Source organism: Rhinopithecus roxellana, chromosome 20, assembly GCF_007565055.1.
Source record: "Rhinopithecus roxellana isolate Shanxi Qingling chromosome 20, ASM756505v1, whole genome shotgun sequence".
Classification (NCBI taxonomy): domain Eukaryota; kingdom Metazoa; phylum Chordata; class Mammalia; order Primates; family Cercopithecidae; genus Rhinopithecus; species Rhinopithecus roxellana.
This window is the reverse complement of record NC_044568.1, coordinates 27,296,507-27,324,506: the sequence shown is the minus strand read 5'-3', so window position 1 is coordinate 27,324,506 and position 28,000 is coordinate 27,296,507. Positions and strand designations below refer to the sequence as shown.

The 28,000-nt window shown below is 51.4% G+C and overlaps 2 protein-coding genes across 14 annotated transcripts in view; one reads left to right on the top strand and one right to left on the bottom strand.

The window, feature by feature from the left end:
- Positions 1–19,942, top strand: part of ADCY7 (adenylate cyclase 7) — a 73,639-nt gene extending 53,697 nt beyond the window's left edge. For all 12 annotated transcript variants that reach the window (XM_030925210.1, XM_030925205.1, XM_030925206.1 and 9 more), the window contains 19 exons: positions 325–452; positions 2,119–2,277; positions 2,487–2,619; positions 6,061–6,252; positions 6,628–6,662; positions 7,203–7,286; positions 7,476–7,548; positions 8,841–8,938; positions 10,146–10,230; positions 10,483–10,608; positions 11,376–11,474; positions 12,497–12,690; positions 13,557–13,650; positions 13,890–14,045; positions 14,747–14,893; positions 15,819–15,923; positions 16,158–16,272; positions 16,863–16,987; positions 17,215–19,942. In XM_030925210.1, coding sequence (XP_030781070.1) covers positions 325–452; positions 2,119–2,277; positions 2,487–2,619; positions 6,061–6,252; positions 6,628–6,662; positions 7,203–7,286; positions 7,476–7,548; positions 8,841–8,938; positions 10,146–10,230; positions 10,483–10,608; positions 11,376–11,474; positions 12,497–12,690; positions 13,557–13,650; positions 13,890–14,045; positions 14,747–14,893; positions 15,819–15,923; positions 16,158–16,272; positions 16,863–16,987; positions 17,215–17,361 — 2,295 coding nt within the window. In that variant the 3' untranslated portion in view covers positions 17,362–19,942. The remainder of the gene's footprint in view (positions 1–324; positions 453–2,118; positions 2,278–2,486; positions 2,620–6,060; positions 6,253–6,627; positions 6,663–7,202; positions 7,287–7,475; positions 7,549–8,840; positions 8,939–10,145; positions 10,231–10,482; positions 10,609–11,375; positions 11,475–12,496; positions 12,691–13,556; positions 13,651–13,889; positions 14,046–14,746; positions 14,894–15,818; positions 15,924–16,157; positions 16,273–16,862; positions 16,988–17,214) is intronic.
- A 905-nt stretch (positions 19,943–20,847) lies between these two features.
- The window catches only part of BRD7 (bromodomain containing 7), a 56,836-nt gene continuing 49,683 nt past the window's right edge, over positions 20,848–28,000 (bottom strand). Inside the window, exons 11-17 of one of the 2 annotated variants that reach the window (XM_010376373.2) lie at positions 27,608–27,743; positions 25,456–25,567; positions 23,861–23,917; positions 22,540–22,654; positions 22,107–22,250; positions 21,731–21,874; positions 20,848–21,080 (exon numbers count right to left, since the gene is read on the bottom strand). In XM_010376373.2, coding sequence (XP_010374675.2) covers positions 21,025–21,080; positions 21,731–21,874; positions 22,107–22,250; positions 22,540–22,654; positions 23,861–23,917; positions 25,456–25,567; positions 27,608–27,743 — 764 coding nt within the window. In that variant the 3' untranslated portion in view covers positions 20,848–21,024. The remainder of the gene's footprint in view (positions 21,081–21,730; positions 21,875–22,106; positions 22,251–22,539; positions 22,655–23,860; positions 23,918–25,455; positions 25,568–27,607; positions 27,744–28,000) is intronic. The other variant, XM_010376375.2, reaches the window with a different exon arrangement.

Sequence of the window (28,000 nt, the reverse complement as noted above, 5' to 3'; positions counted from 1 at the left end):
TCCCCTTGCTTGGCCTGGGGCCGGGTACTCAGTAGGCATTCAAACATTACCTGGGCAAATGAAACCAAGGCAGACCCCTGCCCGAGGCCCTTAGGAACACTTGTGTTCACCTCTGGTGCTTGCCTGGGAGTTCCTCCTGGGGAGGCCCCCATGTTGCTAAGCCTTTTGCCAGGCCCAGAAGTGGCTCCTGGTGACTGGACCCCAGGAGGCAAGTCCCCAGCCAGGAGAGAGCTGGGCGCACCCTGGAGGGTCGGGGGAGGCGGCTGTCGTGAGAGGTTCCCGCCCCAGACCTTCCAGTGACCAGGCCCCTCCCTCACCCTGCAGGCCAACGAGTGCATGCGGATCAAGATCCTTGGTGACTGCTACTACTGTGTATCGGGCCTGCCCGTGTCGCTGCCCACCCACGCCCGGAACTGTGTGAAGATGGGGCTGGACATGTGTCAGGCCATCAAGTAGGTCCTGAGCAGACCCACACACTGGGTCCTGCCCCATGGCGGACCCTCCTGGGCATGGTAGGGAATTTGTCATTCCCATGTCACCAATGGGGAAACTGAGGCTCGGGGGATGGGGGGTGAAATCAACTTGCCTGGACCACCCAGCCTGCTGGAGGATTCAGACCTCATCTGTTTTCATCCCTCCCCGTGGTGCTGCCTGTGACTCTGAGTCCTAGAAAGCATCTCCGGAGCTCAGAGCTGGATAATGTGAGGTCAGGGCAGTGGGCTCTGCTCCCCTCAAGGCTGGGGTCTTAGCAACAGCAGGAGGCTTCAGGGCAGGCAGCCAGGGGATCTTTCAGACCCAGGGATCGACTCCAAGGCTCCATGTGCTTGCTGCTTCCCAGTGAAGATCCTGGAGTCAGGCTTGGTCCTGAGGCTGTGGGGAGACCCCCAGCTCTCCTCCAGGTCCCCTGAGCAGCCGGGGTCTGTGGGAGGAACTTGCTGAGAGGGCTGTATGGGGAGAGGGCCAGGCAGGCCCAGCCAGGCTGACCAGTGTGGGGCAGAGCAGGGCTTGGTGGGGCTGCCAGTCCCAGGCATCAGTCCCTGTTCCAGACTTTCCTCCTGAAGTCCAGCCACAGGTGGCTGGTGTTGCCAGAAAGAAGCCTGGGCAGAGCTGGAGGGGCCTGGCCCTGCACCACTGCCTGCGTGACCTCAGGCTGGCCCCTGTCCTGTAACAGGTGGAGGTTGTACAGGCCCTCATGCGCCTCTGGCTCTGACCCTGGAAGGCTTGGTCAGTGCCCAGCCTTGTCGGTGGACATGTGGTGCCGCTTGTTATGCGGACTCAGGCTCTGTTCCTGTCTTGGGGTCCCCTGTGCCCCAGGGAAGCTCTCCTGTGGGGCTCCACTCCTGTTCTCAGTGGTGCCAACAACTCCTAGGGCCCCTGCTTCCCAGGGACTGGTGGGGGGTGCATAGAAGGTGCCCATGATCTGGGCCCTGTGTTCCTTGTCTATGGTAGGTTTTGGGTGGTTCCTGGACCCCCTCTGTAGACCCCAGTAAACTTAAATAAATTTATTTATTTATTTATTTTATTTATTTGAGACGGAGTCTCGCTCTGTTGCCCAGAGCGCATCTCGGTTCACCACAACCTCTGCCTCCTGGGTTCAAGCGATTCTCCTGTCTCAGCTTCCCAAGTAGCTGGGACTATAGGCGCCTGCCACCACGCCCGGCTAATTTTTATATTTTTAGTAGAGTCAGGGTTTCACCATATTGGTCTCAAACTCCTGACCTCAGGTGATCTGCCTGCCTCAGCCTCCCACAGTGCTGGGATTACAGGCATGAGCTACCATGCCCGGCTCCCAGTAAACCAGCCAGTGCTGCTGGGTAGGGAAAACACCCAGTGATGGTATTTTGGGTCCATCAACATGGCCTGTAGTGACTACTTGGAATTCCTCCTCCTTCCTACCTAACCCTTGAGGTCAGGTGTGGCCACACCTACTTGTGTGCTCCCGGGGACGGGGCACTCAGCTCCTCCTAAAGGGGCAGCCCCATCAGGCTGAGAACATTCTCTCCATGGGCTGAGCCTGCCCTCTTCCCACACGCTGTCCGGTACCCACCCCACACCTGGGAGCTTCAGCCTGTCCCAGGGCTTAGGCAGGGCTGGGGTGACTGGGCCACTCTGCCCCAGGCAGGTGCGGGAGGCCACGGGCGTGGACATCAACATGCGTGTGGGCATACACTCGGGGAACGTGCTGTGTGGGGTCATCGGGCTGCGCAAGTGGCAGTATGACGTGTGGTCCCACGACGTGTCCCTGGCCAACCGGATGGAGGCAGCCGGAGTCCCCGGGTGAGGCTGGGCAGGGCAGCGGCAGGGCCAAAGGCCTGGGGCTGGCTGTGGATGGAGGGTTCTGCGGTAGGTTGGGGGTGGTCAGGTGTGGAGGGAGGGATGAATGCAGAAAAGCTGGCCTGGGGCCCGGGCCTGCCTGCTGTACGTCCCTGGGTGGATGCCAGCCCTCTCTGGGCTCCGAGGCTCTGCCTGACTTGGGTCTCCTGCAGTCGGGTGCACATCACGGAGGCGACACTGAAGCACCTGGACAAGGCGTATGAGGTGGAGGATGGGCACGGGCAGCAGCGGGACCCCTACCTCAAGGAGATGAACATCCGCACCTACCTGGTCATCGACCCCAGGGTACGAGGGCTCGGAGGCCGCAGCTGGGGGGGACCCGGAGGGGCTGGAGGGGCCCTGGGGGGCCTGGCCTGCACCTTGGGGGAGACCCCCATGGAGGGAGAGGTGGGGAAGGGTCCTGCCTGGGCAGGAGTGAGCTCCCTGTTCCCAGGCACGTTCTAGGCACTGAGTAGTCACTCCCTGGGCCTCCATTCTTTTCTATGTGATGGGAAAACAGCACCTGCCTCACCAGAAGGAGCTAATCTGAGCGAGGCCCTTGCGGCGCGCCCGGCACGTCACAACATTCTATGAATTATCGTCACTCTTGGTTTATTTTCCATGAGGTGGTTACTAATCTCGCAGATTTCTGAGAGACACACTTTCGAAACAAGCTTTGGATGAGACTCAGGAAAGCAGGGAGTGGCCTGGGAGCCACTGGGCAGGAGCCTCTGAGTGTCCTGGGTGCTGACCGCAGGTCCCCTGCTGGCTCCAGGACCCCATGGTGGGGGAGGCAGTTCCACTGCCCTGGCCAGGTGGGGCCCGCCTCGGCCTGTCTGCTGCCCGCCCCTGGCCTGCTCGAGGGAGTCTGGCATGTCTGGCCACTACTTTGTGAATCATCCTTGAGGCTTGCTCAAGAATATCGGCCCAGCCAGCGAGTGGCTCCTTTCACTCTGGTCCTGAATGTGCCTTGGGGCTGGCCCGACTGCCAGACCCTGGGGGCCCAAGGGCTGGCCTGTGAGCCTCCCTACACATCTGCTGGCCTCACTCTGCCCCCAGCACCCCCAGTGCTGCGCCATCCATACTGAGCCAGCATCTGGGAAAACCCCTCCCGGTACCTGTATCCTGCGCCACCACCCTCCTAGAATAGGGCAGTGATCCTCGTCCTGTATCCCGGCCCTGGCCCCGCCCCTCCAAGCCCCTCCCCTGCTCTCCTGTTCCCCTCACCCCACCTGGTCTCCTCCTGCCCTTCCACTACCAGGCTGGTGGCACCCGCAGGTCCCTGCACCCAAAGCACTCCTCCCTCCGTCCCTAATGCCCTTGCTTGTTTATCCATTTTCCTTTTCTGTTGTCAGCGTGAGTGCCATGCCAGGGGGCTCTTCCTCTCCAGGCTGCAGCCCCCTACCCCATGCTGAGATGGGTGCCCAGCTCGAAGCTGGTGCTCAGATAGCCCTGGAATGAATGAAACAGCGCTCCTCACCTAGGAGTCTCCAAAATCTACCCCCACAGGCTGCCAGGTGGAGCAGAGAAAACTGCAGGCTGCCTGGGCAGACAACCGTGAATCATGTTTCGCATAAGTGTTGCATGCAGTACTCAACTGGGCAGCTGTATTTATCTGGCAGCTTGTATCTGTATTTATCTGGCAAAAGTTTTTGTTTAACTTTATTCATCCACACAGTTGAAGTTCAAAAGGTGTGAAGGGCATGTTGTAGAAAGAGTCCTTGTCCCCCGCCGGCACATCTCCTCAGAGGGGACCTGTGCAGTGAGTTTCTTGTATTCCCTCCACAGGGATTTTCATGGACACAGAGTGAACTGCGAGTCCCCTGACCCTTCATGCTAAGGTGGCAGTGGCGGGCCCCATGGTCGTGCACCCTGCATTTTTCCTACCTTTGGGACATCCCTCCTGTGTGCAGGGAGCTCATCTGTAGCTCCTGTTTTTGACACGGAGGTGGATTTTCTGCACTGGCTTCTGTGGGCTCTGCCTCACCATCGCTGTATGGCCTGACTGGGGCAAGGTGGGCTCCTGTGGACTGGATGTGGCTGCAGGTGCCCCTATGGGGCTTACACCAATGCCACGCCCATTCTGAGTAGGATGTGTTTGCTCAGAACTGAGGAATCTGGGCCGGGCGCGGTGGCTCAAGCCTGTAATCCCAGCACTTTGGGAGGCCGAGACGGGCGGATCACGAGGTCAGGAGATCGAGACCATCCTGGCTAATACGGTGAAACCCCGTCTCTACTAAAAAATACAAAAAACTAGCCGGGCGACGAGGCGGGCGCCTGTAGTCCCAGCTACTCGGGAGGCTGAGACAGGAGAATGGCGTGAACCCAGGAGGCGGAGCTTGCAGTGAGCTGAGAGCCGGCCACTGCACTCCAGCCTGGGCGGCAGAGCAAGACTCCGTCTCAAAAAAAAAAAAAAAAAAAAAAAAAAAAGAACTGAGGAATCTGATTTTTATTTATTTCTGCTTTTTGTTTGTTTCTCAGGGGGCTGGGGTGTCTGGATTCTCTGCTAAGTGCCAGTGACCTTGAACTTGAACGACTGGGCACTGTGTAGGCAGAGTTGCCCCAATGGACGAGGGGACAGAGAAATGCACCCACCCCCACCAGGTTGCTCACCACAGGGCCAGCGAGCTCTTCCTGCTCCGGGACACTCACCAAGGCCAAATTCCACATGGCTCCCGTGGCTAGGCAGATAGACGTGGCTAAGGACTTAAAAATGTTTCCATCCCAAAAGGAGGCAAGAGGTTTCCAGGAAAGTTGAGCTGTGGCTTAGTGAGTGTTTGTAGTTGTGGAGGCTTGTCCACGGGGTGTTTGCGGGGCCCTAGGAGACAGGACTTCTGGAGGCAGGGGAATGTTTCAGGGGCTAAGGACTCAGTAGACCCGGAGCCGGCTTAAGCTCATCTCTGGTGGCCTTTGGGTCTTTCTCTTCCCTGCCCCTTTTCCAGTCCTGTCTGGCCGCCCCAACCGAGGAAGGCCTCAGGCATGTGTTCTTGTCTCAGGGGGGTCTCAGGTCTGTGCCATGAGGGGGTTGGGCGGGTAGGGCTGGCCATGAATTCAGGACCTGGCTGAGCTACTGAGTGTCCAGCATAAGGCTGGGTCTCGCAGGCAAATGGCAGGTCATGGCCCTGTGCCATCTGCGGTTGGGGGCCACACAAGTGGAACTCTCTGGATCGCTGCCTTGGGGGTTGGCTGGCCTCTGGCTTGGCCATTTCTTGGGGCGGCCAGTGCCCCTCTTCCTCCTGGCTGCTTCCCACAGGAAGGAGCGAACGCGTGCTGGCCACATGTGGGAGGGCGGGCTAGGATGCCTGTGGCTTCCCCAGGCGCCTCCTGGGGAGGGGCTGATAGGTGCTCAGACCCCAGGGACTCTCTGATTCCAAGGAGCCTCAAGGGCAGTGGGGCTTCGGGCTTGGGACCCGAGCCCTGCCTCTCTCCCTGGGGAGGCAGAGCAGGGAGTGGGGTTGGGTACCGTGGTGGGTACCCACTAGCCTCTTCTCCGCCTGGGGCAGGGCCAGGGCGCTGAGCTGCGACCCCATATGGCCTGGCCTCAGTGTGCACCAGGCTTTGGCTGGCCAGTCCTCAAGGGCAGCCACTCTCCAAGGGGACTGCCGGTTGAGCAACTTCTTTGCTATTTTTTTTTTCATGGGCTCAGGGCGGTGTCACACTTCAGGGAGAGCCGGATGGGGGTGGCGGCCCCTTCCTGGGCCGAGAGGGGAGGAGGTGGCACAGGCCTGTGTCCATGTCTGCCCCCAGAGCCAGCAGCCACCCCCGCCCAGCCAACACCTCCCCAGACCCAAGGGGGATGCAGCCCTGAAGATGCGGGCGTCAGTGCGCATGACCCGGTACCTCGAGTCCTGGGGGGCAGCGCGGCCGTTTGCGCATCTCAACCACCGTGAGAGCGTGAGCAGTGGCGAGACCCCCGTCCCCAATGGGCGGAGGCCTAAGGTAGGCACCCCTCCCACCCAGAGAGCCAGGGATTGGGGCCCCAAGCCAGGGGCAGGAGAGTGAGTGCTGAAGATCTCCTACCCTCTCAGCCTCACTGTCCCCATCTGTAAAATGGCCACAGCCTCTGCCCTACCTCTTGGGGCTGGAGAGGAAGCAAAGGCATTTGGAGAATACGTCAGGATGGCCAGGAACATCCCTGTCCTCCTTGGTGCCTGGACTATGCTCAGTTGTAGTCAGGATGTCTGTGGCTTGGATGACCCCGACACCTTGTCCTGTGTATCAAGTACTGGAGGGGCTGCAACTGGCCCAGCAGTGGCCTTCAGAGGGCCCAGTGTTCTGGGGAGTGACTGTATCCTTTCCTCCTTTCCCTTTCAGAGCGTTCCCCAGCGCCACCGCCGGACCCCAGATAGGTGCGTGCCCTGCCATCCTGGCAAGTCCTGCTGCAGCCACCTCCTCCAAGCAGGCTGCCCTGACCAGCCTCTGTCCAGTGGGCAGCTCCGCAAGGCCCAGCCCAGGACCTCTGTGAAATTGGCCAGGTCTTGGGTCAAAGCATTTCTAGGAACCAGAGTTTCCTGGCTCCTGGCCCTTCTACATGGCCTTGATGGAGCACCTGTTGTGTGGTGCCCTGGCGGGGTCAGTGGAGTCGGTGGAAGGGAAGGAGATGCCTGTGGGTGTTCTGGTCTCCATGCCAACCCCGGGGGTGTAGCTGAAGACGCCTTGGACTGGGGCTTGGGTCTGCCCTCTGCGTCTGGCTGGGCTGCTGGCCAGTTGGGCCATGCTGGACGATGCTGGGTCCTCACTTGCCCTCTCTGGGCCTCAGTGGGACCCACCCATTCCTTCACCATCCCACACGAGGTTCTGGGACCGCACTGGTGGCCACGCCCACGCCCTCCTCTGGGAGAGTTGGAGGTGGTCCCTGTGCCCATCCTGTTGTTGGTATCTGATTCCAGGAGCATGTCCCCCAAGGGGCGGTCGGAAGATGATTCGTACGATGACGAGATGCTGTCAGCCATCGAGGGGCTCAGCTCCACGAGGTGAGGCCTGAGACCTCTGTCCACCCCATCTCCTCTCCCCCTTGGATAAGGGTCCCCCATGCGGGCAGGCCCACCTCATGCCCCATACCTGGTGGCCCAGTCTTGTTCCTTCCCCCTGCCTGCTGCCACCTCCCGAGGGAATGGACCCCTTCCCAGCTCCCATCTCACCACAGCTGCCCCCGCCTACAGGCCCTGCTGCTCCAAGTCTGACGACTTCTACACCTTCGGGTCCATCTTCCTGGAGAAGGGCTTTGAGCGCGAGGTGAGGACCCCCAGCAGCCTCCCCCACAGAGGGACAGGGTCTCCAGGCCTGGGGTGGGGTGGGAGGCGCAGGTCATGGGGCAGCCTGCATTCCCAAGACCGGCTAGGGGAGGGGCACTGAGAATCCACAGCTGCTCCCGGGCGGGGGTGGGGGCGGGGCCCGTGCAGCACCAGCCTGGCCTCTCTCCTGTCAGCCTCATTCTATGACCCAAATGCGCCATCAGAGATTTGCCTCCATGGGTCTTCAAGACTTTTGCTCCGTCCAGTGCAAAGCCTTAGCAGATCCTGGCATGGATGCCTCACGCTGACGGCATTGGCCTTGCAATGAGACGAGAACCCAAAACTCAGTTAACTATCAGTGTCCTGTCTTGCTGCTACGAGCTTTTTGTACTGATAACGACCATTTCTTTACTGAGTGCCTTCTGAGTTCTGGCAGCATCCTCGGCACCCACATTATAGAATTTAACCATCACACGGCCAGCCCAGGGGTGCTGCTATACCACTTCACAGAGCCTGTCCCCAGCTTCAGGTGTGGCCTGTGAGAGAGGACAGTCCCGGCCCTTGGTGCTCCAGGGGTACCCCTCTCCCTCCTCAGCCTGAGGAAGTGGCACCCAGAGTCCAAGTTTGGGGGTACTTCCTCTTGTGGGGCTCCCTGAGTTGGGGGCTTCCTAGGTGAGGTCACGACAAAACCTGCCTGGCAGGTCTTGCAGGCCAAGTGACCTGCAGGGTGTGGCTGGTGTGGCCAGGGCCGCCGAGCCTGCTTTCCTTCCCTGCAGCAGGAACCCTTCTGGGGCTGTGATCCCACAATGGCGCCTGGGTGGGGGTGGGATGGTCTCCCTACCTGCCAGCTTCTTGGTTTGAGGTGAGGACAGCCCCAGAAGCTCAGACTTGGCTCCTATCCATGAACTTGGGGCCATGAGCTCTGCAGGGCCCTTGGAAAGAGAGAGACGGGTGGCGTAGGGGAGAGGAAGGCATTGTCTTTAAATAGGAAAAAGTGGAGAATGGAAACAAACGAAACTTACCAAGTGTAACATCACCTGGAACTCCAGGAGGGTAGGAGGGTTTTAATTTATTTATTTTAAAAATAGAGATAGGGTCTCACTATGTTGACCAGGCTGGTCTCAAACTTCTGGGCTCAAGTGATCCTTCTTCCTTGGCTCCCAAAGTGCTGGGATTACAAGTGTGAGCCACTGTCCCAGCAAGGAGGTGTTTTTTTTAAAGCTGATTCACTGGAGGCGGGGTGGGCAAGTGGCACTGCAGGTGGCCACCCCTCACAGTCCCTGTTGCCCCCAGTACCGCCTGGCACCCATCCCCCGGGCCCGCCACGACTTTGCCTGTGCCGGCCTGATTTTCGTCTGCATCCTGTTCGTCCACGTCCTGCTCATGCCCAGGTCAGTTGTAGGGAGGGGTGTGGGGGTCCGGCCTGCTGGGATCCAGGCTGGAAGGTGACTGTGGCAGGACCCACCAGAGAACCTGCAAGGAGCTGCATGATTTGGGCTGGAAGGGGTCAGCTGCTGGGGTCCCAGCAACTGGACCAGGGGTTGTGGCTGCACACCTTGAGTTATCAACACTTCTTTTTAATAGAATGTGTGTTTTCTGCCACAGGCCTCCCTACTCCCTAACATCTCTCTCCTCAGTCACCTGTCATATGTGTGGCCTGCAGGCATTTTGGTTGGCAGCCCTTGCCTTAGGTGTTTGAAGTGCTAGGAGGATAGACTCTGAAAACTGTAGGCACCATCCTTTCTCTCTTATATACAGTGAAATTGAGGCACAGAGAGTTAATGATTTATCCGAAAGTCACTGAGATTCATGCTTCTGGCTCTAGGGCCCTGCTGGTGGGGTATACGGATGGGGGTGAAATCAGAGGGAAGGGGTATCTATGGTCAGCTACTTGGTGCTTTCTAGAAGAGCAGTTAGGCCGAAGCATCGACCAGGATTGTGTTTGGCTTAATAAAGACATAATAGGGAGGCTGGACACGGTGACTCACGCCTGTAATCCCAGCACTTTGGGAGGCCGAGGGGCGAATCACTTGAGGTCAGGGATTTGAGACCAACCTGGCCAACATGGTGAAACCCCGTCTCTGCCAAAAATACAAAAATTAGCCGGGCGTGGTGGCGGGCGCCTCTAATCCCAGCTACTCGGGAGGCTGAGGCAGGAGAATGGAATGAACCTGGGAGGTGGAGCTTGCAGTGAGCCGAGATCACGCCACTGCACTCCAGCCTGGGTGACAGATTGAGACTCCATCTCAAAAAAAAAAAAAAAAAAAAAAAAAAAAAAAAAAAAAATTAGACATAATAGGGAACGCGTTTTTACTTTTTTTTTTTTTTTTTTTCTGAGTCTAAAGACAGCAGATATTGTTCATTTCTTACACACTTGGACCAAAGAGTGCCACGGTCTTGACCTCAATCTTCATGGTCTAGCCGGGCCCTGTGTGTTGCCCATGGGGCAGCTGGACCACAGTTTTCACAGGTCCCCTTTGCTGTGGGCAGAATACCAGGTGGGGTGGGGACAGGTGGCTGTGAGCCAGAGGATTGGTGGGGGTAGTGGTCCTGGGCAGAAGGCCCGAGGCAGAACTGAAGTTCTTCCCTCCTCTCCAGGACGGCGGCACTGGGTGTGTCCTTCGGGCTGGTGGCCTGTGTACTGGGGCTGGTACTGGGCCTGTGCTTTGCCACCAAGTTCTCGGTAAGTGGGGAGCTCTGGCCCCCTGGATCCTCTCTCCCTGCCTTGGGACGCCTGCCCAGGAGCCCTCCCTGGTGAGCTTGGCCGGTCTGAGCCCTTGCTCTGGTCAAGGTTGGGTGCCCATCTCTCCTGCCTCAGGGACAATTCCGAGTGCCCTGGAGGTTTCTCCTGAAGGACCCCTCCCCAGGCTGCCTGGGACCAGCCCTCCTTGCCCAGGCTGTTGGCTTTGGGTGACTTGACCCTGTTACCCCACAGAGGTGGTGCCCAGCCCGGGGGACACTCTGCACTATCTCTGAGAGGGTGGAGACGCAGCCCCTGCTGAGGCTGACCCTGGCCATCCTGACCATCGGCAGCCTGCTCACTGTGGCTATCATCAACCTGGTGGGTCCTGGGGTGGGGAGGCAGGCCTCCTGGGTAGAGGGAGACCTCCAGATTTGGGATGCCTACAATGTGGCCTTAAAAGCTGCCTCTGGTTGACCTCTCCCCCAAGCTCAGCAGGTGGCCGTGGGGGGGGGTTCCTCTTTGCAGACTCAGGGCTCCTCACCTTTGGGTTTTCAAATGAGGACTTTGGGGGCCCAGAGAGCTTCTGTGGCCAGCCCCAGGAGGATGGGATGCTTTGAGCCACCACATCCTGACACCCCATTCATTCTTCACAGCCCTTCTGAGACTCAGTTTCTCCTCTCAGGGATGAACCCTTGCTCCTCTGCTGGTGCTCAGAGGCTCAGTGCTGCAGAAAGCAGCCTACGGGACACTTTTCTACCCTCCTCTCAGACCCCGCATCCCGGGCTAGGGCCTCTCCCTCACCTCTCTGCCCGGGACCCTGGGTTTTTGGAATGTGTTACTGTGACCACCTCCCTCAGAGTCACCTGGAGAGAAGGTTGAAAATGTTGGTCCCGGCCGCACCCCCTGGCTGCTGCTGCTCTGGGGGTGACTGTGCCCTCATTTCCTAGCCCCTCTGCCCTGTGAACCTGATGGCTGCTGTGGGGTGTCGGCACGGTGGCTTGAGCCATGCTCAGAGCTGATCCCAACGTGAAACCTCACGCTGCTGTGACACTCATGGTTGCCTGGGGCCCACCTTATATGGCCTGGGCAGGTTCCAGTGTTCCTGTCCCTGGACTAACTCTGATGGGGACCCGTCTCCTCTGCAGCCCCTGATGCCTTTCCCAGTCCTAGAGCTGCCTGTTGGCAATGAGACAGGCCTACCAGCCGTGAGCAGCAAGACCAGAGCCCTGTGCGAGCCCCTCCCGGTGAGTGCATTGGGTCCGGCTCCGTGGTCTCAGAGTGGGGCTGCTGCTGCCAGGGGTGCAGTTTGGACCCTCAACGCATGGGTGCTGACCCTTGAGAGCACAGCACGTGGAGGCTGAGACCAGCCTCTCCTGCAGAGCTGGGAAAGCAGGGTCCCATGGGCCCAGCTGGACTCTGGCCCAAGGGAGTGAGGGCCTTGGCAGGCTTGGTCTAGGCTGTGTGGGCGGGCAGGGAGTGAGGGGAGCATCTGGCCTTGTGGGGATCTCCGGGTCAGGGTACCTCCTCTCTGACAGGCCTGCCGCTGTTTTATACACGAGTATTCGCAGCTCAAGGAGGGGTTTCATTAGGTGGTGGTGCCAGGGCAGGCTCAGGCAGGCTGACGGCAGAGGTCAAGGTCTCTGCCTGGAGGCCCTTGCAGACAGCAGACTCTGCAGCCTCAGAGGGTGGCAGTGCTCTAAAAGGCAGAAAGGTTCTGGGACAGGGGATGGTGTGGGGAAAAAGCTGAGGCGTGTGTTGGGAGCAGTGGGGTTTTGGGTGGGTTGTCTCCTGGGGAGGGAGTGGGAAGAACCGGGAGATTGAGCCAGGGGCAGGCTTGATCCAGATTGGAAGGTGCAAGAATGCTGGGGTGGAGTGTGGTCTTTATTCTGGGGGCTGGGGAGCCACAGCACAATCTTGAGCAGGGCAGAGGTCCTTTGGAAGGGTAAGCTCACAAAAACTCAGGGAGGCAGCTTGGATGCATGCATGCTCCGGCCTTGACCTTGACCGTGGTCTGTCATATCCACAGCATCTGCATACTATGTTTTCTCCCCTCTAAATGAGCGCACTTCATAAGAAATAAAACTACAGTAAAAACAACAAAACAATGGACACTCTTAGGTCTCACCGTTTTTTGTTGAGAAGGGAGATGGTAAGGCAAGAGGGTGATGCTGAGGTGCTGGGGAGTGAGGCTCTGGGGTATGTGCTGGGCCTGAGGCAACAGTAGGTGGTGGGGTGGCTCTGTCCTGAGTGACACCCCACCCCTCAGTACTATACCTGCAGCTGTGTCCTGGGCTTCATCGCCTGCTCCGTCTTCCTGAGGATGAGCCTGGAGCCAAAGGTTGTGCTGCTGACAGTGGCCCTGGTGGCCTACCTGGTGCTCTTCAACCTCTCCCCGTGCTGGCAGTGGGACTGCTGCGGCCAAGGCCTGGGCAACCTTACTGAGCCCAATGGTACCACCAGGTGGGGCCCCACCCGTCCCCGTCCCCGTCCCCATGGTGGTCTGTTCACCTGGTGCCTGCTTGCACCAAGGGGCTTCTGTGTTCATAGGGAGTGGGTACCTTGCAGGGTGGGGCTGGCAGATGGCCTGGCTTTCGTCTCACAGTTGGGACCGACGCTTGCCCAGGTCCCAGGTCTCCAGCGCTCAGAGCCGAGGAATTTGATTCACTGGCAGGTTCTTTAGGAGTCTCTGGTCTGACAGAGGCCACCGGGTCATCCTGTTGCCAGGCCAGTCTAGTAGTGGGGAGGGAAGAAGGCTGCAGCTCTAGCTCTGTGCCTCTCAGGGCCATGTCCTGGGTCTCAAGTTCTGGAAGGAGCAGTTGCTTCCATCTCTTCCTGGACAGGTGGCAATAGCTGTGGCGCTAGCAGGGCTGAGGTGTGTGGTTCTAGGGGTTCTGGGTCCCAAGTGGATTAAGGAGTGGACCTGGTCCCCCTAAACAAAAAAGGTAGAAGCCTGGGACCCAGAACACAATCTGCTCCTGTGGGTCTGCCCCGCACCTGCAAAATCCTTATGCCACCCATCCACCCCACCCCGCCTGCCACTGACCCTGGCTCACCAGGAGCTCTGGGCTCCCTTCAGGCCCTCATCACGGCTGATTCTGGTCATTCAGGGGTGAGATCAGAGGTCTTTCCCACGAGGGCTCCCCCACCTCCCTGCCCACCTCGCCCCTCTTCCCTTTATAAATACCCCAGAGTTGTCTAGTTTTCCACCCACCCCCTTAGAATCCATTTCCCCCATTCCCCTGGGTATGCGTGGCACCTGGACAGCATGACTCAGTGTGTTGGGGTCGTGAGTGCTGGGAGTGACCTGGGCCTCCCTTCACATCCAGCGGCACCCCTAGCTGTTCCTGGAGGGACCTGAAGACCATGACCAATTTCTACCTGGTCCTGTTCTACGTCACCCTGCTCATGCTCTCCAGACAGGTATGGAGGCTGGCCCCGCCACCCGAGCTCTGCCTGCTTTTCTTCACCTCCATCTGGAGATGGGGCGGGGTGGGCTCGTGTGGAGCAGCAGCAAAGACCAGAGTCCTGCCAGGAAAGCACGGGTCCCCTGGCCAGAGGCTCCAAGGACACCAGGGACAGACAGACCCGGCTAGGAGATGCACAGCAGCATGGCCCCTGCTCGCCTGCGGATGGGGTGCTTATGTTCACGCTGTTTGCAGATTGACTATTACTGCCGCCTGGACTGTCTATGGAAGAAGAAGTTCAAGAAGGAACACGAGGAGTTTGAGACCATGGAGAACGTGAACCGCCTTCTTCTGGAGAACGTCCTGCCAGCCCATGTGGCTGCCCACTTTATCGGTGACAAGTTAAACGAGGTGTGCTGAGAAGGGGCTGGGGCGGAGGCAGGGAGGCGGAGGGTCCAGGCGCAGTCCATAGGGTGAAAGTGTGGAGCTGGAGTGCACACCGAGCTTGGCTTCCTCAGGTCTTGGCCTCACCGGGATGCCCAGGCAACAATGTATGGGATCAGCTGTGAGAGAACAGGTCTGGGGTCAAGGACCTGGGCTCAAGTGTGGTTGTGGACAAGGCACCTTGCTTTCCCGGGCCTTGGTCTTCACCTCTGTAAAATGGGCTGACAGCACTTCCCTACAGGCTTGTGGCGACGATGAAATGTGTGTTCAGCGGTTTGTGATCTGGACATTCTGTGTTGATGAAAATGTCTGTACTTCCACCAGTTCTGTGTAGCAAGTTTTCTAGATAGGAAGCAGAGGCCCAGTGAGAACGAAGACCTCCCAACTGTCACCCTCCACTACTGCAGAGTTTCTTACCCCATGTGTACATGGAAACACCCATGGTGCTTCTGTGGGCAAAAAACCAACCTGAGCCTGACCCTCCCTGGCCACCTGATTCTTTATCACCTGGTAACAGCTGCCAGATGAACCTCATGCAGCCCACCCTCCTCCCAACCCCCTGAAAGCTGGGCTGGGCAGTTCAGTGCCATCTGCTCCTGAGGCCTTGCCACTCTTCCCATCCCCTCAAGAGGTGAAGTGGTGTTAAGGTCTGGTTTCTTTCCATCCAGGACTGGTACCATCAGTCCTATGACTGCGTCTGTGTCATGTTTGCCTCCGTGCCGGACTTCAAAGTGTTTTACACAGAGTGCGATGTCAACAAAGAAGGGCTGGAGTGCCTGCGCCTGCTCAATGAGATCATTGCCGACTTCGACGAGGTACGGCCTCTAGCCCAGCCCTGTGCAGCAGTCCCAACCCATGCTGGAGAGGGAAGGGCGGCGGCACCTGCCATCCTAAAACCCAATTTAAAAATGTGACACAGGGCTGGGCAAGGTGGTCTATAATCCCAGCACTTTGGGAGGCTGAGGTGGGTGGAACACTTGAGGCCAGGACTTTGAGACCAGCCTGGCCAACATGGCGAAACCCTATCTCTACTGAAAATACAAAAAATTAGCTGGGCTTGGTAGTGCACGTGCCTATCATCCCATCTACTTGGGAAGCTGAGGCAGGAAAATCGCTTGAACCTGGGAGGCGGAGGTTGCAGTGAGCTGGGATCACGCCACTACACTCCAGCCTGGGTGATAGTTCACAACTCTGTCTTCAGAAAAAAAAAAAAAAAAAAAAAGCAACATGGCCCTCCTGGGGGGAATATACATTACACAGAATATGAAAGTACACATTTCTTTTTCATTCTGTTTTATGCAGCAAATATTTCGTTGGCATCTTCTCTGTGATGGGCAGCTTGCTAAGATTAGACTCAGGCCCTTTAGAACAGCTTCATTTCCAACTAAGCCCATGCTACCAACCAAGCCGATTCAGAGGAAATCAGTTTGGGTTGAATTATTTGCTGGAGACAAAGAATCTACATTCCTGTGTAGATAATGCTGTGTTTGCTCTGTGCAGACATAGATGGAAGGGAAGAGGGAGACAGTGTGGGGACGGAGACGACAGGAAGAGCAGGAGCCGCCAAGGGCCATGTCCTCACCATGCTTAGTCATGCACTCAGCTGGCAGGGCAGCCTGAGACGTGTGTACGAGAGGCGGCGATGGGTGGAGGGAACCCCACACCCTTCCTGAGGAGCGGGGGCAGCCTGGCTGTGGCTGTGGAGTGGCAGCTGCTTCACTGCTTCCTTCTCGCCTGCAGCTCCTGCTGAAGCCCAAGTTCAGCAGCGTGGAGAAGATCAAGACCATCGGCAGCACATACATGGCAGCTGCAGGGCTCAGTGTCGCCTCAGGGCACGAGAACCAGGTACTCAAGCCCAAGAGGGGAAATTCAGCCGGCTGCCCTCACTTAAAGGTGACCTGTCACCTTACCTAAAGGGTGTGTCCATATCCTATCCTGGGGGAGGGGGCGGGGCCCAGGTGCTTGTAGGGCTCTGCCAGGATTTTAGTGGTGGAGATCCTCAACAAGAGTGGCGCGCCAGGCCCATTATGTCTGGGGGCTCTGGAGACGCAACGATCTGACCCACAGCCTGTCCCACAGGAGCTGGAGCGGCAGCACGCCCACATTGGCGTCATGGTGGAGTTCAGCATCGCCCTGATGAGCAAGCTGGACGGCATCAACAGGCACTCCTTCAACTCCTTCCGCCTCCGCGTCGGTGAGCCCGGGCGGTAGAGGGGTGGGGAGCCCCTGCCTCTAGGCCAGCCCACCCAGTCTGTGCAGCACAGCTGCACCTCGCCATCTATTATGAAAGGTTTGAGAATCCTTCTGATCTGACAAGCTCAGCAGTTGGACAATTATTCTGACGTTTTGCATAAGCATATAGTTAGCATACAGTTACCATTGAGAGTTTTAATAATATGTAACTACAGAAAACGGAGAACCAAAATTATTGACTGTAAACAGGTAACCTTAAAATATAGAGAAGGAAGCAAAGTTACTTAACCTAAATAGTTGCGGGCCTGCACTCAAAGCCAGGCCTTTGTTAAAAGGGAGAGTAGCAGATACAAGTGTTAACATCAAACCCAGACTTCTGGCTTCTGAATCTGAAAAAGAGCTGGCCGGGGAATGCCCTCCTCACATCCCAAGCCTGACTGCATCACGGTGACTCTGAGAAACAAGCCAGCCTTCACTCTAGTTGTTTTGTCCCTGCATCCTGTGCTGGCGTATGGACTCTCTGGCCTCCCCTAAGGACAGAAGCCTGAGGCTTTGCCTGCATGCTTGGCTAACTGTAAACATCATCTTCAGGCATAAACCATGGGCCTGTGATTGCTGGAGTGATTGGGGCCCGAAAACCTCAGTATGACATCTGGGGAAACACAGTCAACGTGGCCAGCCGAATGGAGAGCACCGGAGAACTTGGGAAAATCCAGGTAAAGACTCATCGGGGAAGCAGGTAACTGAGGGGAAAAGATCTTCCCCAGAAGTGAGGGGACTTGGACTTAAGAGCTGCTGCCTCAACCAGCAGCCATGGTTCTAGGCTTCTAGCTATCACACTCTCTGGGGAAGGCGGACTGGCGTGCCTGGGCAGTCTCTATCTGTCCCTACCACGACAAGTGTTCTTCCCGCCTCTGAAGACACACGTCTCCTTCCTTTTCAGGTTACCGAGGAGACCTGCACCATCCTCCAGGGCCTCGGATACTCTTGTGAATGCCGTGGCCTGATCAATGTCAAAGGCAAAGGCGAGCTGAGAACTTACTTTGTCTGTACGGACACTGCCAAGTTTCAGGGGCTGGGGCTGAACTGAGGGCTCCTGCTGGGTTCTGAAAAGGCTGGGAAGCCAATCTCCTTCCCTGAAGTAAGCCCGGGAGAAGACTCCAGCCCACGCCAATCCCAGAGGCATGCAGATGGTGTGGCCACCTCCCGGCAGATGGCTGTGCATGTTGGCTTCTTTGGACCTGCACTGAAGGATTTCTCAGACACACGCACCAGATTCTGGCTTGAAGCAGCCACTGAGCCATAATGCGCAGGGGAGGCCAGAACCTCTGTGCCTGGTCTGTAAGAGTTTCCAGGCAAGCTGGAGAATGTTCACTGGTTCAGGGCTGACTTTGAGATCTTTGTTCCCTGAAGTGCTATGGAGGCGACTTTAGCACATGATGAAAACAGACACCCACCTCAGTGGCCTGTGGGCATGCAAAAGTGAGGTCTGTTTTTCTAGACACCAAGGGGGAGTAAGCTGAGCTGTCTGGCACGGATTGGAGACTCCCTCTCCCTGGTGGGCCCAGCAATGAAAGCGTTTCTCACAGCCGCATTCTGGTAAATGAAGCTGAAAGGGGTGTAAACGGTTTCAAACAGTAGAGAAAAACACCATAATTAGCACTGTTGCTTTTTGCCTTGTCTGGTATGTTTGTTTTAAATGAATACATTAATGGGGGTTTTATCCTTTTGAATGACTCTTAGCTAGCAGACAAAAATCTCTTCCTCCCAGTGTATGCTCTGCCTTTTTAACCACTGACACGTAGGGAGGACTACTGTCCATTGTCAGCTTATGGGGTCAGCTGGCTGTGGGGGTAGAGTCCTGAGGAATGAGGAAAGTGGTCACAGCAAGAAGGCAGGGAGCAGCGGGGCCTTGCCTTTGAATGAGGCAGCTTGTGAGGCAAGCATTCTGGAGAGAGGTGCCTAGAAAGTAAGGTGCAGCCTTTCAGCTCTTCCTTGATCACTCACGCATCTTTGCGTTCTCCCCTGCCGTCCTTCAACTGTATCTTACTTTTCTTACTGGAAAGGAATGGAATCTGTTTAGAGATAAGTTGGACAACCTGTGAGTGCATCTCTCCTTTAGTCTTCACAGCTAACTTTGGAGAGCTTCAAAACTACAAGGATCTACTTGGCATGGGTGTGTGCACAGGCTCCTGGATCTGGGAAGCCTGCCCCCTCACAAATGCTGAGCCGTTCTTGCTCTGAAACTGCACGAGTCAAGGCAAATGCAAAAAGCCAGGTTTTGGGGATGTGTCTTTACCTGTGCTTCAACTTTCCAAGGAATTGAAAGTCAACCTAACTGTAACAGGGTGAGAAATAACAAAACTGCCCGTGCCTTTTTCTGAAGGGACTTCATAACCAAAAGACTTAACCAGTGGCCTCATCACCAGAGCATCGCCAGGATTTCTAATGTACTCAGTTTCCCTACATAGCAGGGATTCTTAGCTAGATGTCACCATGAACCCCGTGAAGTTCTACAGAAAGTCTTGCATACAGGAGCCTTTACAAGATTATACAGGGTTGCAGACTGGCTGACTGACTGGACTTGTTGGGGTCCTGGGATGAGTTGTCCCCTGACTGCAAATTAGAGTACAGCTAAGTGTGGGGGTCGCGGTAGAGGGAACGAAAATTGAACCTGCCTGCCTGTGCTGTGTCATGTGTGGCTTTATCAGCCCGAGGAAGGGCAGGCGTATTCTAATTTGCACAAAGATGCTGGGTGGACTAGTGACAGCTCTGATGTGCTGCACATAACTGGAATCAGCGTGAATAGAAGAACTTGCTGTATAAAGGAATTTCATGGCAACAATGCTGGTAAGGGCAATTAGCTCGCTTAAGTTGCCTTTTTTACACACCAACTTTTTACATGAAGGGTTGGTTTCACATGAATACTATACTGAAATCTGTGCTCTCAAGATCTAGCAGTGACCAGGGCTGCCCAGCGGGGGCTCTCCTGGGAAATCAGTAAGGTTTCTGTTGCTAATATAACATGGAAACACATCAGTGCACTGGGCCTCTCTGAGGTCAGCTTATTTGTACTCTTGCAATATTTAAGTTGGTTTTTTCTTCAGTAACAGAAACCCCAGTTGGGAGTTGAACAAATAACTGATTACCATTCATGCATTTTTATTTCCTATTAAAGCACTGTGCTGTGCTCAGATAATAATAGTTTGTAAGTTTTTAGTTTTCAGTGTTCAGGTTATAGAATATAACTGACCATAAAAATTACCTGCAGGTATTTTCTTTTTATGAACCTGTTTTTAAATTACCAAATTATTTCTTTACTGGTTTCTGTTTTATGACAGAAACAAGTATCTAACAGTGACCTTCTCTATGGGTCAAGGACTTCCTTACAATTTCTCCTAACTGGTGAAAATAATACCTGAAGTTTTCTGCCTTATTGAGGAAATTTCCTAACAGAAGAGAAGATCATTAACCACTGCATACTCTGTGTATATAATAGGTCAATATAAAGAAACATGATTTGAGGTGGTGCATGCAAATAACTAGGGTTTATTCTATATAATGAGTATTTATAGATCTGTAACATTTGTTTCAAAATGCTGTTTCATTTTTATAAATACCAGTGTTTAGCTGCTTTTTATACATTAAATTAGCAATTTAAAAAACTCAAATATCCGAAGGTATTTTAAATTTAAGTATTTTCTTGGTCCTCAGGAACTCACTAGAGATTAAAAGTAGTCTCTAAAACAACTTGAAAATTTGACTCTTTTAGCATAAGATTTTGAGTCTTTTGGGGGAATTAATTTTCCTTTACCCTACTTGTTATTCCTAAATACTAATTTTCAGTCAGGAAAATGGAAATCAAATGGCTTCCTGCCTGGGTGATTTATAGAAGGATTGTATAAAGGCCTTAAAACTTAATTTGTTCACTGAACAAGGCTATCTCCATCCTGATTTTTTTCTCTTGTGTATAACAGGTTCTATACAGATTCAGAAAAATCACCATTTATCTCAGCTTGCTGATAAAAGGGGGCCATGCATCTTGTGGTCTCCTACTTAAGAGTTCAACTGCTTGGGTACTTGACCTTTGTATTTCAGATAAACAGTAAATAGAAATGTCACCTTTTGGTAATCTGGTAACTCCCTGATGTATTCAAGGATGACTTAGTTTATCTTATTTGGCTTATTACTTTGCTACAGTACTAGTAACTCTTTAAAAAATGGAAAAAAACAAAAAACACCAGCCATGTGACACTGCTATAAAACTCCCAGTGTGCTTTTGTCGGGGGTGGGTGGGAGATGCCTAATTACCCATACAAGGGCATCATTCCCATTGGGTATGCAGGGGCAGAACCACACTAGTAAATTCTAAAATTATTTCAAGTATGTTCGTATAATGGAAAATCTCACTGGATGGGGCCATTTTAAGAACGTTTCTTAGTGATGGTCCTGTCTGTGGGACGTAAGGAAGAAGCACAGGTAGGCACTATTTTGAAAGAATGTTGTGCAGGTATGGCAACAGCCCCAAGCACGTTCCTTCCTCACAAGGGCTCCTTTCTGTATACATCACCAAGATGAGTCCCAGGTCCAGCTTTATTACCTAATACAAGTCCAACCTCTGGAACATTCAAATTCACTGTTCCAAAGTTTAATTAAAAACACAATTTACAAATATTTAATATCTTCTGAAAAGCATTTCTAAGTTAAGAATGAAAAAATATGTACATAACATATAATCAAATACCAGGCAGCCTCAACTTCCACCAGGTCCACACTCAGCAACATCCGTCTTTTTAGGTTCTTCAGTATCTGAAAGAAAAAGACGTCACTTAATTCAACATTGTTTTTACCTTTTAATTAAAAAGGGGACATGAAGGTCAAGCTGCCATCCAGAAGTGTAACTGCTGAGAGCCATTCTTTACCACATCCAAGGTTGAACACTAGGCGCATTATCAGGCTATTATTGTGGCTCTTCTGCACACAGGCAATCTTTATTAATTCTTTAGACAAGATAAAAGGAAAACTAAGAATAGTTTTATGCATGAAAAACAGACAAAACCTTTCAAGTGTTATTTGAAGGGAGACGACTAATGACTAATGTTCCTTTTACAGTTGGCCCTTCTTAGCCATGGGTTCCACGTCTGCAGATTCAACCAACTGCCAATCAAAAATACTTGGGGAAAAAATCCAATTAAAAAATACAATGAAAAAAATACAGTATATTAACTACATTCTATGAAGTATATAAGTAATCTAGAGATGATTTAAAGTATACTGGAGGTTGTGCACAGCGTATATGCAAATATATTTTATGTTAGGGACTTGAGCATCTATAGAGTTTGGTATCCTTGTGGGGTAGATACCAAATCCGGGGTCCTGGAACCAATCTCGGGCAGACACTGAGGGATGACTGTAGTCACTATAGCTTTCCACTTTCCCAGAGAAAATAGGGCACGTACCTTCTGTCAAATCCACAAAGTTGTTTTCCACGAGGGGGGAAGGAATGGAAATCCCCATTGCTTTTCGAACTCCATACGTGCTTACAATATCACCTGGAGTTACTTGCTGTGCAAGTTCTTTAAGATTATTGGTCACTTGTTCAGCTACCAAGAAAAACAAAGATAGTTCCAGATACTGAAACATGGTTCCTTTAGACAGAGGCATCCCAAAGAACAGTAAATGTACAAATGCAAAAAACCAAAACAAAACAAAAACAACACACAACTGTCCCTGGGATTCACATCAGCATTACTCTATAGTGCCATTACCACTGTACTCAGAAGTTTTTTCTTTGAAGCATCCCGTGACTCTCCTCTTATGGGAGGCAAAACATACCAAGATGCATTTCTCTGTATGAGGGACCCAACAGACAGATCATGTTGGGAGGGGGTCTGGTGCTCAAACGTTCATTCTGGGCTTCCTGGAGTTCCCTGAGCAATCTGGTAGTCTCATCAAGTTTCTTCTGGAATATTTCAGCTTCTGTGTGGTAAGAAAAAGAACACACGGAAGAAAACAGACACACTTGTGTTTGATCTTGTGTAATAAACTGACTCCTAGGCTCTAGGGCTTTGCTAATTATTGGTTAGCCTTCTCCCTTCAAAAGAGTAATCCCCTTGAAATGAAATCAACACACCATACCCATTCATTTAACTTGGTAAGCCAAGATCTTCCTGTGGTGAATGGCTATATTAATCTGTACTTATGAGACATGAAATCTTGACTGCCTACATCATGCAGTTTTTCAATCAAACCCTCTGGAGACACTCACCTTCAGAGTCAAAAACTTCAACTGGAACGCCAAAATTTGTTACAGCTTTCAGCGCTATGAGCCTGTCTTGAGTACTGGAGTCCAAACGCCCTGGTGGCTCTACTTCTATAATCTGCTTCAAAAGGAAAAACAGGCAATTACTGGAGTTTGCTAAGCCACAGCAGTGCTAACTAGAAATTACTAAGATGGTGTGTATTTACAGGCAAAGTTACTCTACCTATTTACTATGGAGTCCTAATTTTGATGCTTACAGAAAATGAATTTCCAGAACACCCTTTTAAAATGCTATTCCCAAATCTTGGCAAAAACAGGTATTCAATAAATCCACACTTCTGTGAAATGTAATGGTGTATCCCATACAATTTATATCATTTGTTTAGTATGGCAACTATTCTAAAGATGAAGTAATGAGAGCCTTATTGTTGCTTAAACTGTGAAGAGCTTTTGGTGATGACAATGCCTTGTGTTTTCGAGATTCAAAGACTATTTCAGTCCGTCTAGTCCATATACCTGCATTCCTACTGACACACTTCCTGGGTCTTCTCCAGGCCCCCAAACTAGGCTGTCAGTATTGCATGAGAGAAACAAAATCTTAAAAAGGATGGAGCTGGCCCAGCGCAGTGGCTCACGCCTGTAATCCTATAATCCTAGCACTTTGGGAGGCCGAGTTGGGCGGATCACCTGCGGTTAGGAGTTCAAAACCAGCCTGGCCAACATAGTGAAACCCTGTCTCTACTAAAAAAAAAAAAAAAAAAAAAAAAAAAAAAAAAATTTAGCTGGGTGTGGTGGTAGGCACCTGTAATCACAGCTACTCAGGAGGCTGAAGCAACAGAACTGCTTAAACCCAGGAGGCAGAGGTTGCAGTGAGCCAAGATCGCACCACTACACTCCAGCCTGGGCAATAGCACGGGACTCCGTCTCAAAGAAAAAAGAAAAAAAAAAGGTAGAGTTTTTATTTTCAGAATCGTTAAGACTCAGAGTTTCCATAACCTCAACATTGCTTTTTAGGAATAGATCAACCCAGATATTAAGCAATCAAAAGCGAATGGTTCCATTTATACTATGGTGTGGCTCTCCAACTCTAACAATCCACCTGATTTCTCTGCCTACATATGGGCTAAAAACTTGTGGTGGAGAAACTGTATAATAGTGCAACTTGGCACTGATACACATTTATGGTTTGCCATTTCAGCTAGGCCCTCACAACTCTACTCACTAACCCTTTTACTTCTTACCCAATAGGCCTTCCCATTCTCAAGACTTCTCTTACTCCCCTTATTTTCCATTTAAATATTTCTCGTAAAGTGTAAAATAAAATCACCTCCATTTCTTTTGCTGTGTCAAGTGTCCTAGTATGGCCTTCATCTTCAGGCAATGACTGTAAGGATAAAGAAAAACAGCTTTTTAGGAAAACACATGAAGGCAAATATCAAGGAAAAGAGAAAACTGTCAGGAGTTTCTTGGCAAGAGAAAATGAATACAAATATGGACTACTACAATATAATTTTTCAGACCAAAATGACTAAATACAATTATTAGCATTTTGAGAGGATTCTGTGAGCTGAGGTACTTATTACTGGTGATGTTATTTCCATGCCTGATCAAAAGCTACATACATATTTAAGAAGGTATTTGGTAAATAACTTATAAATACGTAAATAAATGGTATCTGTTTTTATCAGAAAAATCCCTGACAAGAAGAAGACAGGAAGGAGTTCTAGGGATTACTCTTCATGAACAGAGCAATAGTCTCAGATAACAGAGGATAATAATCAAATGCTACAGAGAATGTGAAAGCTTCCCAATCTTGTTCTGCACAGATAACGCACCTGGGAACAAGAGACAGATGTATCATGGACATCAACCAATGATGTCATCTTTCTTTGAAAGGTTCTGTTGTCAGTTATTTAACCAATTCCCAATTTCTAAAAATTATAAACAATGTATCCTTATATGTAACTTTTGTATTTTTTCTAGAATAAATTCTGAGAAGAACTGCTATATTGAAGGACAGAGACACTTGACATTTTGAAACACATTGCCATATTCACCAAATGAAAAATACCCAATTTTCGTTAGATTATTAATTCATTCAGATTAATTGATGAGAAGGATATGGTAAAAAAATGTGTATTTTTAATTGATGTAAAGTTTCATTTTTTAGGTTGTGTGATGAAAGCGGTCTGAGTGCGGATATTTTACAGCAGTCATCGTTGAGCCTGACTGAGGCACTAACCTCAGCTCTGCTGATAGGTCACCCAGCAACCATATGTGCGGTTGTGAGCAGGGTACCAGGCACTACAGTCGCAGTCACCATTAAGAGTTAGATCTCCAAGAGACACAGGGTTTCTCTAACTATTGTGACAGGAACATTCTGGAGATCAACTCTCTTCTGTATCAGCAGGAACATTTTCTGGTTCTAATCCTTGAGCCACAACTCTGAATGATTCCAGATTACGAACTATCTGCAGCTGCACTAGAGATAGCTTACAAGTGTTAATAAAATAGCAATGAGGAAGCTTTTTACTTTTTAACTTGAGGTTCCTCCCGATGTGCTATTACTGCATAAGGAAAAGCCATTCCCTATCATTTTAGCCAACTTAGTTTCACGCCAGTGAGCAAAACTTTGCTTTTTTGTTAGAGGACACAACACCGACTTCTGAGTTGTAAACCCCATTTCTGAGTCCTACATTCCCAAGATGAGATAAGGATAATGCTCAGGCCCTCACAGATCCTGGTAGCTAAGTTACTCCTTTCCGTTCATTGTCCACCCGTGGCCTCCACCTGGGCTGGGCTGTCTTTCAGGGCCATGGAGTTCAGCTGTCATAATGGTTAATCCCATGGTTTCATTATACTGAATGACTAATGCTTGAGAGTCGATAATAAATTACCCTGTTCCGTTAGCAGCGTTCTTACCATCTCCATATCTTGTAGGGTCCTGGAATGACCTCCTTTTGTTAAAACATCCAGTAAACTGTCTGCCATGACATATGGATAATCTTGGCACGTGGCCAAAAACTCATGGATGCTGCAAGAGAGGAAAGTCTCACATAAATCACTTCCACTGGCTTTATCCTCCTATCAGAGCCAACTGTTCCCATTAGATGCCCTCGGTTACACATCAAGACATTAAATTTCTTCCTAGACACAACATGGTATCTACAAATTAATTAGCAGTAACATTATCATGAGAGAATTAATATGAAGAACACAGTAAAAATAAAACGTTCCAAAGAAAAATGAGACCTCAGTGACGGGGTGCAGACTCAGTCCCTGAATCTTCTGCTCCCCGCCCTTTCACTTCCTGTCTACAGTAATCACCTTCACCTCAGGACTTTGATCTGGGATCAAAAAACTCTCAAAAGTCACATATCCAGTTTGGACCACACCCTTTGGTGCTCCACATGGAAGTCTAACAGACATCTCAAGCTTAAAATATCCAAAACTGAAATGCTAGATCTTCCCCACTAAGTAATGTTCCAAAGTCTCCCCCTTCTCAGTAAATAGCAACTGCAGCCTTCCAAGCTCAGTGTGCAAACCCTGGAGTCAGCCTCAACATCTCTTCCACATCCACTTCAATCAGTAAAGAAATCCTACTGGCTGATGACTGAGCCCTTCTCAGAACCTCACCTGCTACTCCCACAGTCCATTTCTCATCTCCCTACTTCTGTCCTTGCCTCTCTACAGTCTATTCTCCAAGAGTAGCCAGGGTGATCCTTTAAACATCATAAGCTGGACTGGGTCACTTTTCTGCTCGCAATCCACCAGTAGTTTCCATCTCACTGAGAATAAAATTCAAAGTGCTTATAAGGACCTACTCTCACCAACGCCCTCCCTGGCCATGTGCCTGCACACTTCTGCTTCTTCCTGCTGTTCTTCAAGTGTGTTGGGAAGGCTCTCTCTCAGGCCCTCTGCATAGCTCCTGCGCTGCCTGGAATGCTCTTTCAGGTGGCAGACCTGCTTGCTTCCTCACCTCCTTCAGTTTTTGCTCAACTTTCCCTTTTATGCAGACTTTCCTGACCGATTTAAAAGTGTACCCCTCTCATAGCCCCAGCACTACTCTCTCCTTCTCTGCTGCTTTACCTTTCTCCAAAGCACTTGCCATCATTTGACAAGAGGGCACGGGCCTTTGCCAGTATTGTTTCCCTGTGCAATCCCTATTTGTGGTATGCACAGATGCATAATCCAGAAAGAATTCATTCAGGCTGGTGAGGTCTAAAAGATTAAATGGCTTGATCTGAAACCACAGTCAACTTCAGACTTACGGACCCCTACCCTGTAAAAACAACAACAACCAAACCACACATACTAATGTGAAAGTGAACAGATTCTCCCTTTGTCAGAGAAACAGGGGACTGGTGAATCTACAGGGTTAATTTCTTACACATAATGAAAATTAACAAGGTACTACTGCTAAGAAGGAATAATATCCAGTAAACTACTGCCATAACCCAAGCTCAGCGTCCCATCCTGAGCCAGAATCCTGCTGAGTCAGGACGGATCTCATTGTGTTGATGGGATCCAAACTGCTTAGCATCCTAAACAGGAACACAGAGATGATCTTCCCACAGAAACATGCAATAAAGAATGGCTGAGTTTAACTGCAATGGTCTACCTGGCATGTGATTGGTCAAAAAGGCTTTTATGTGGGTTGCCTATGGAATAGAGCCATCCTATCCTGCCTCCTTTCTCGGGAAAAATGTACTGTGGGTTCCCAAACTGATCAAGTTTGGACTATAACTCACTGACACACAACATGTTATAAGAGAGCAGATGGCATGTCAACATTTTGAAGTAGCAAGTTCCTAAACTTTAGTACTGGCTGAGGTAGTCTCTTTAAAAATATATTTTTGTTTAAGAATTAAAATACTGCAGATGCCACCATCAGGGAGACATGCTCTCTCTCCACTAAAGGATAACAGTAACTATGAATCCATTATTGTTAGCTAAAAAAAATTACGGAGCACATTTTTTACTATTCGGCCAGTTTTGTCAGTCTACCCACAAATCACGTATGTACATTAATGTTTTTAAACAAATGTAATCAGAATATTAACTGGAGACTCACCTGAAATCGCCTGGAAGATCAGAGTCTTCCCCATAGGTTGAATAGATTAAATCAGAATCATCCTTGCTGATATTCGCAAATGTGGAGTCATAATGCGGTGCATAAGAACTGTAGGGCCCATAATTCAAATACAACACTGTTGAAAAAATCAAATACTGTAACACTATTCTTTAACTTGTATGTCAATCTATTTTCTTGTTTTACCAAAAGGTTATTTATTCTCTCCTAACTTTACTACTTCATTGACTGGTTCGCAAATCTAAGATATTTTCTCCCAAACAGGTACTTGTAAAGTTACAACTCAAGTGAATTCTTCCCTACAAGGGAGAGGAGAGGAACAAGAAAGAACAAAACTCATTTTGAATATGAATACCCAATTTTCCAGTCTCTTCT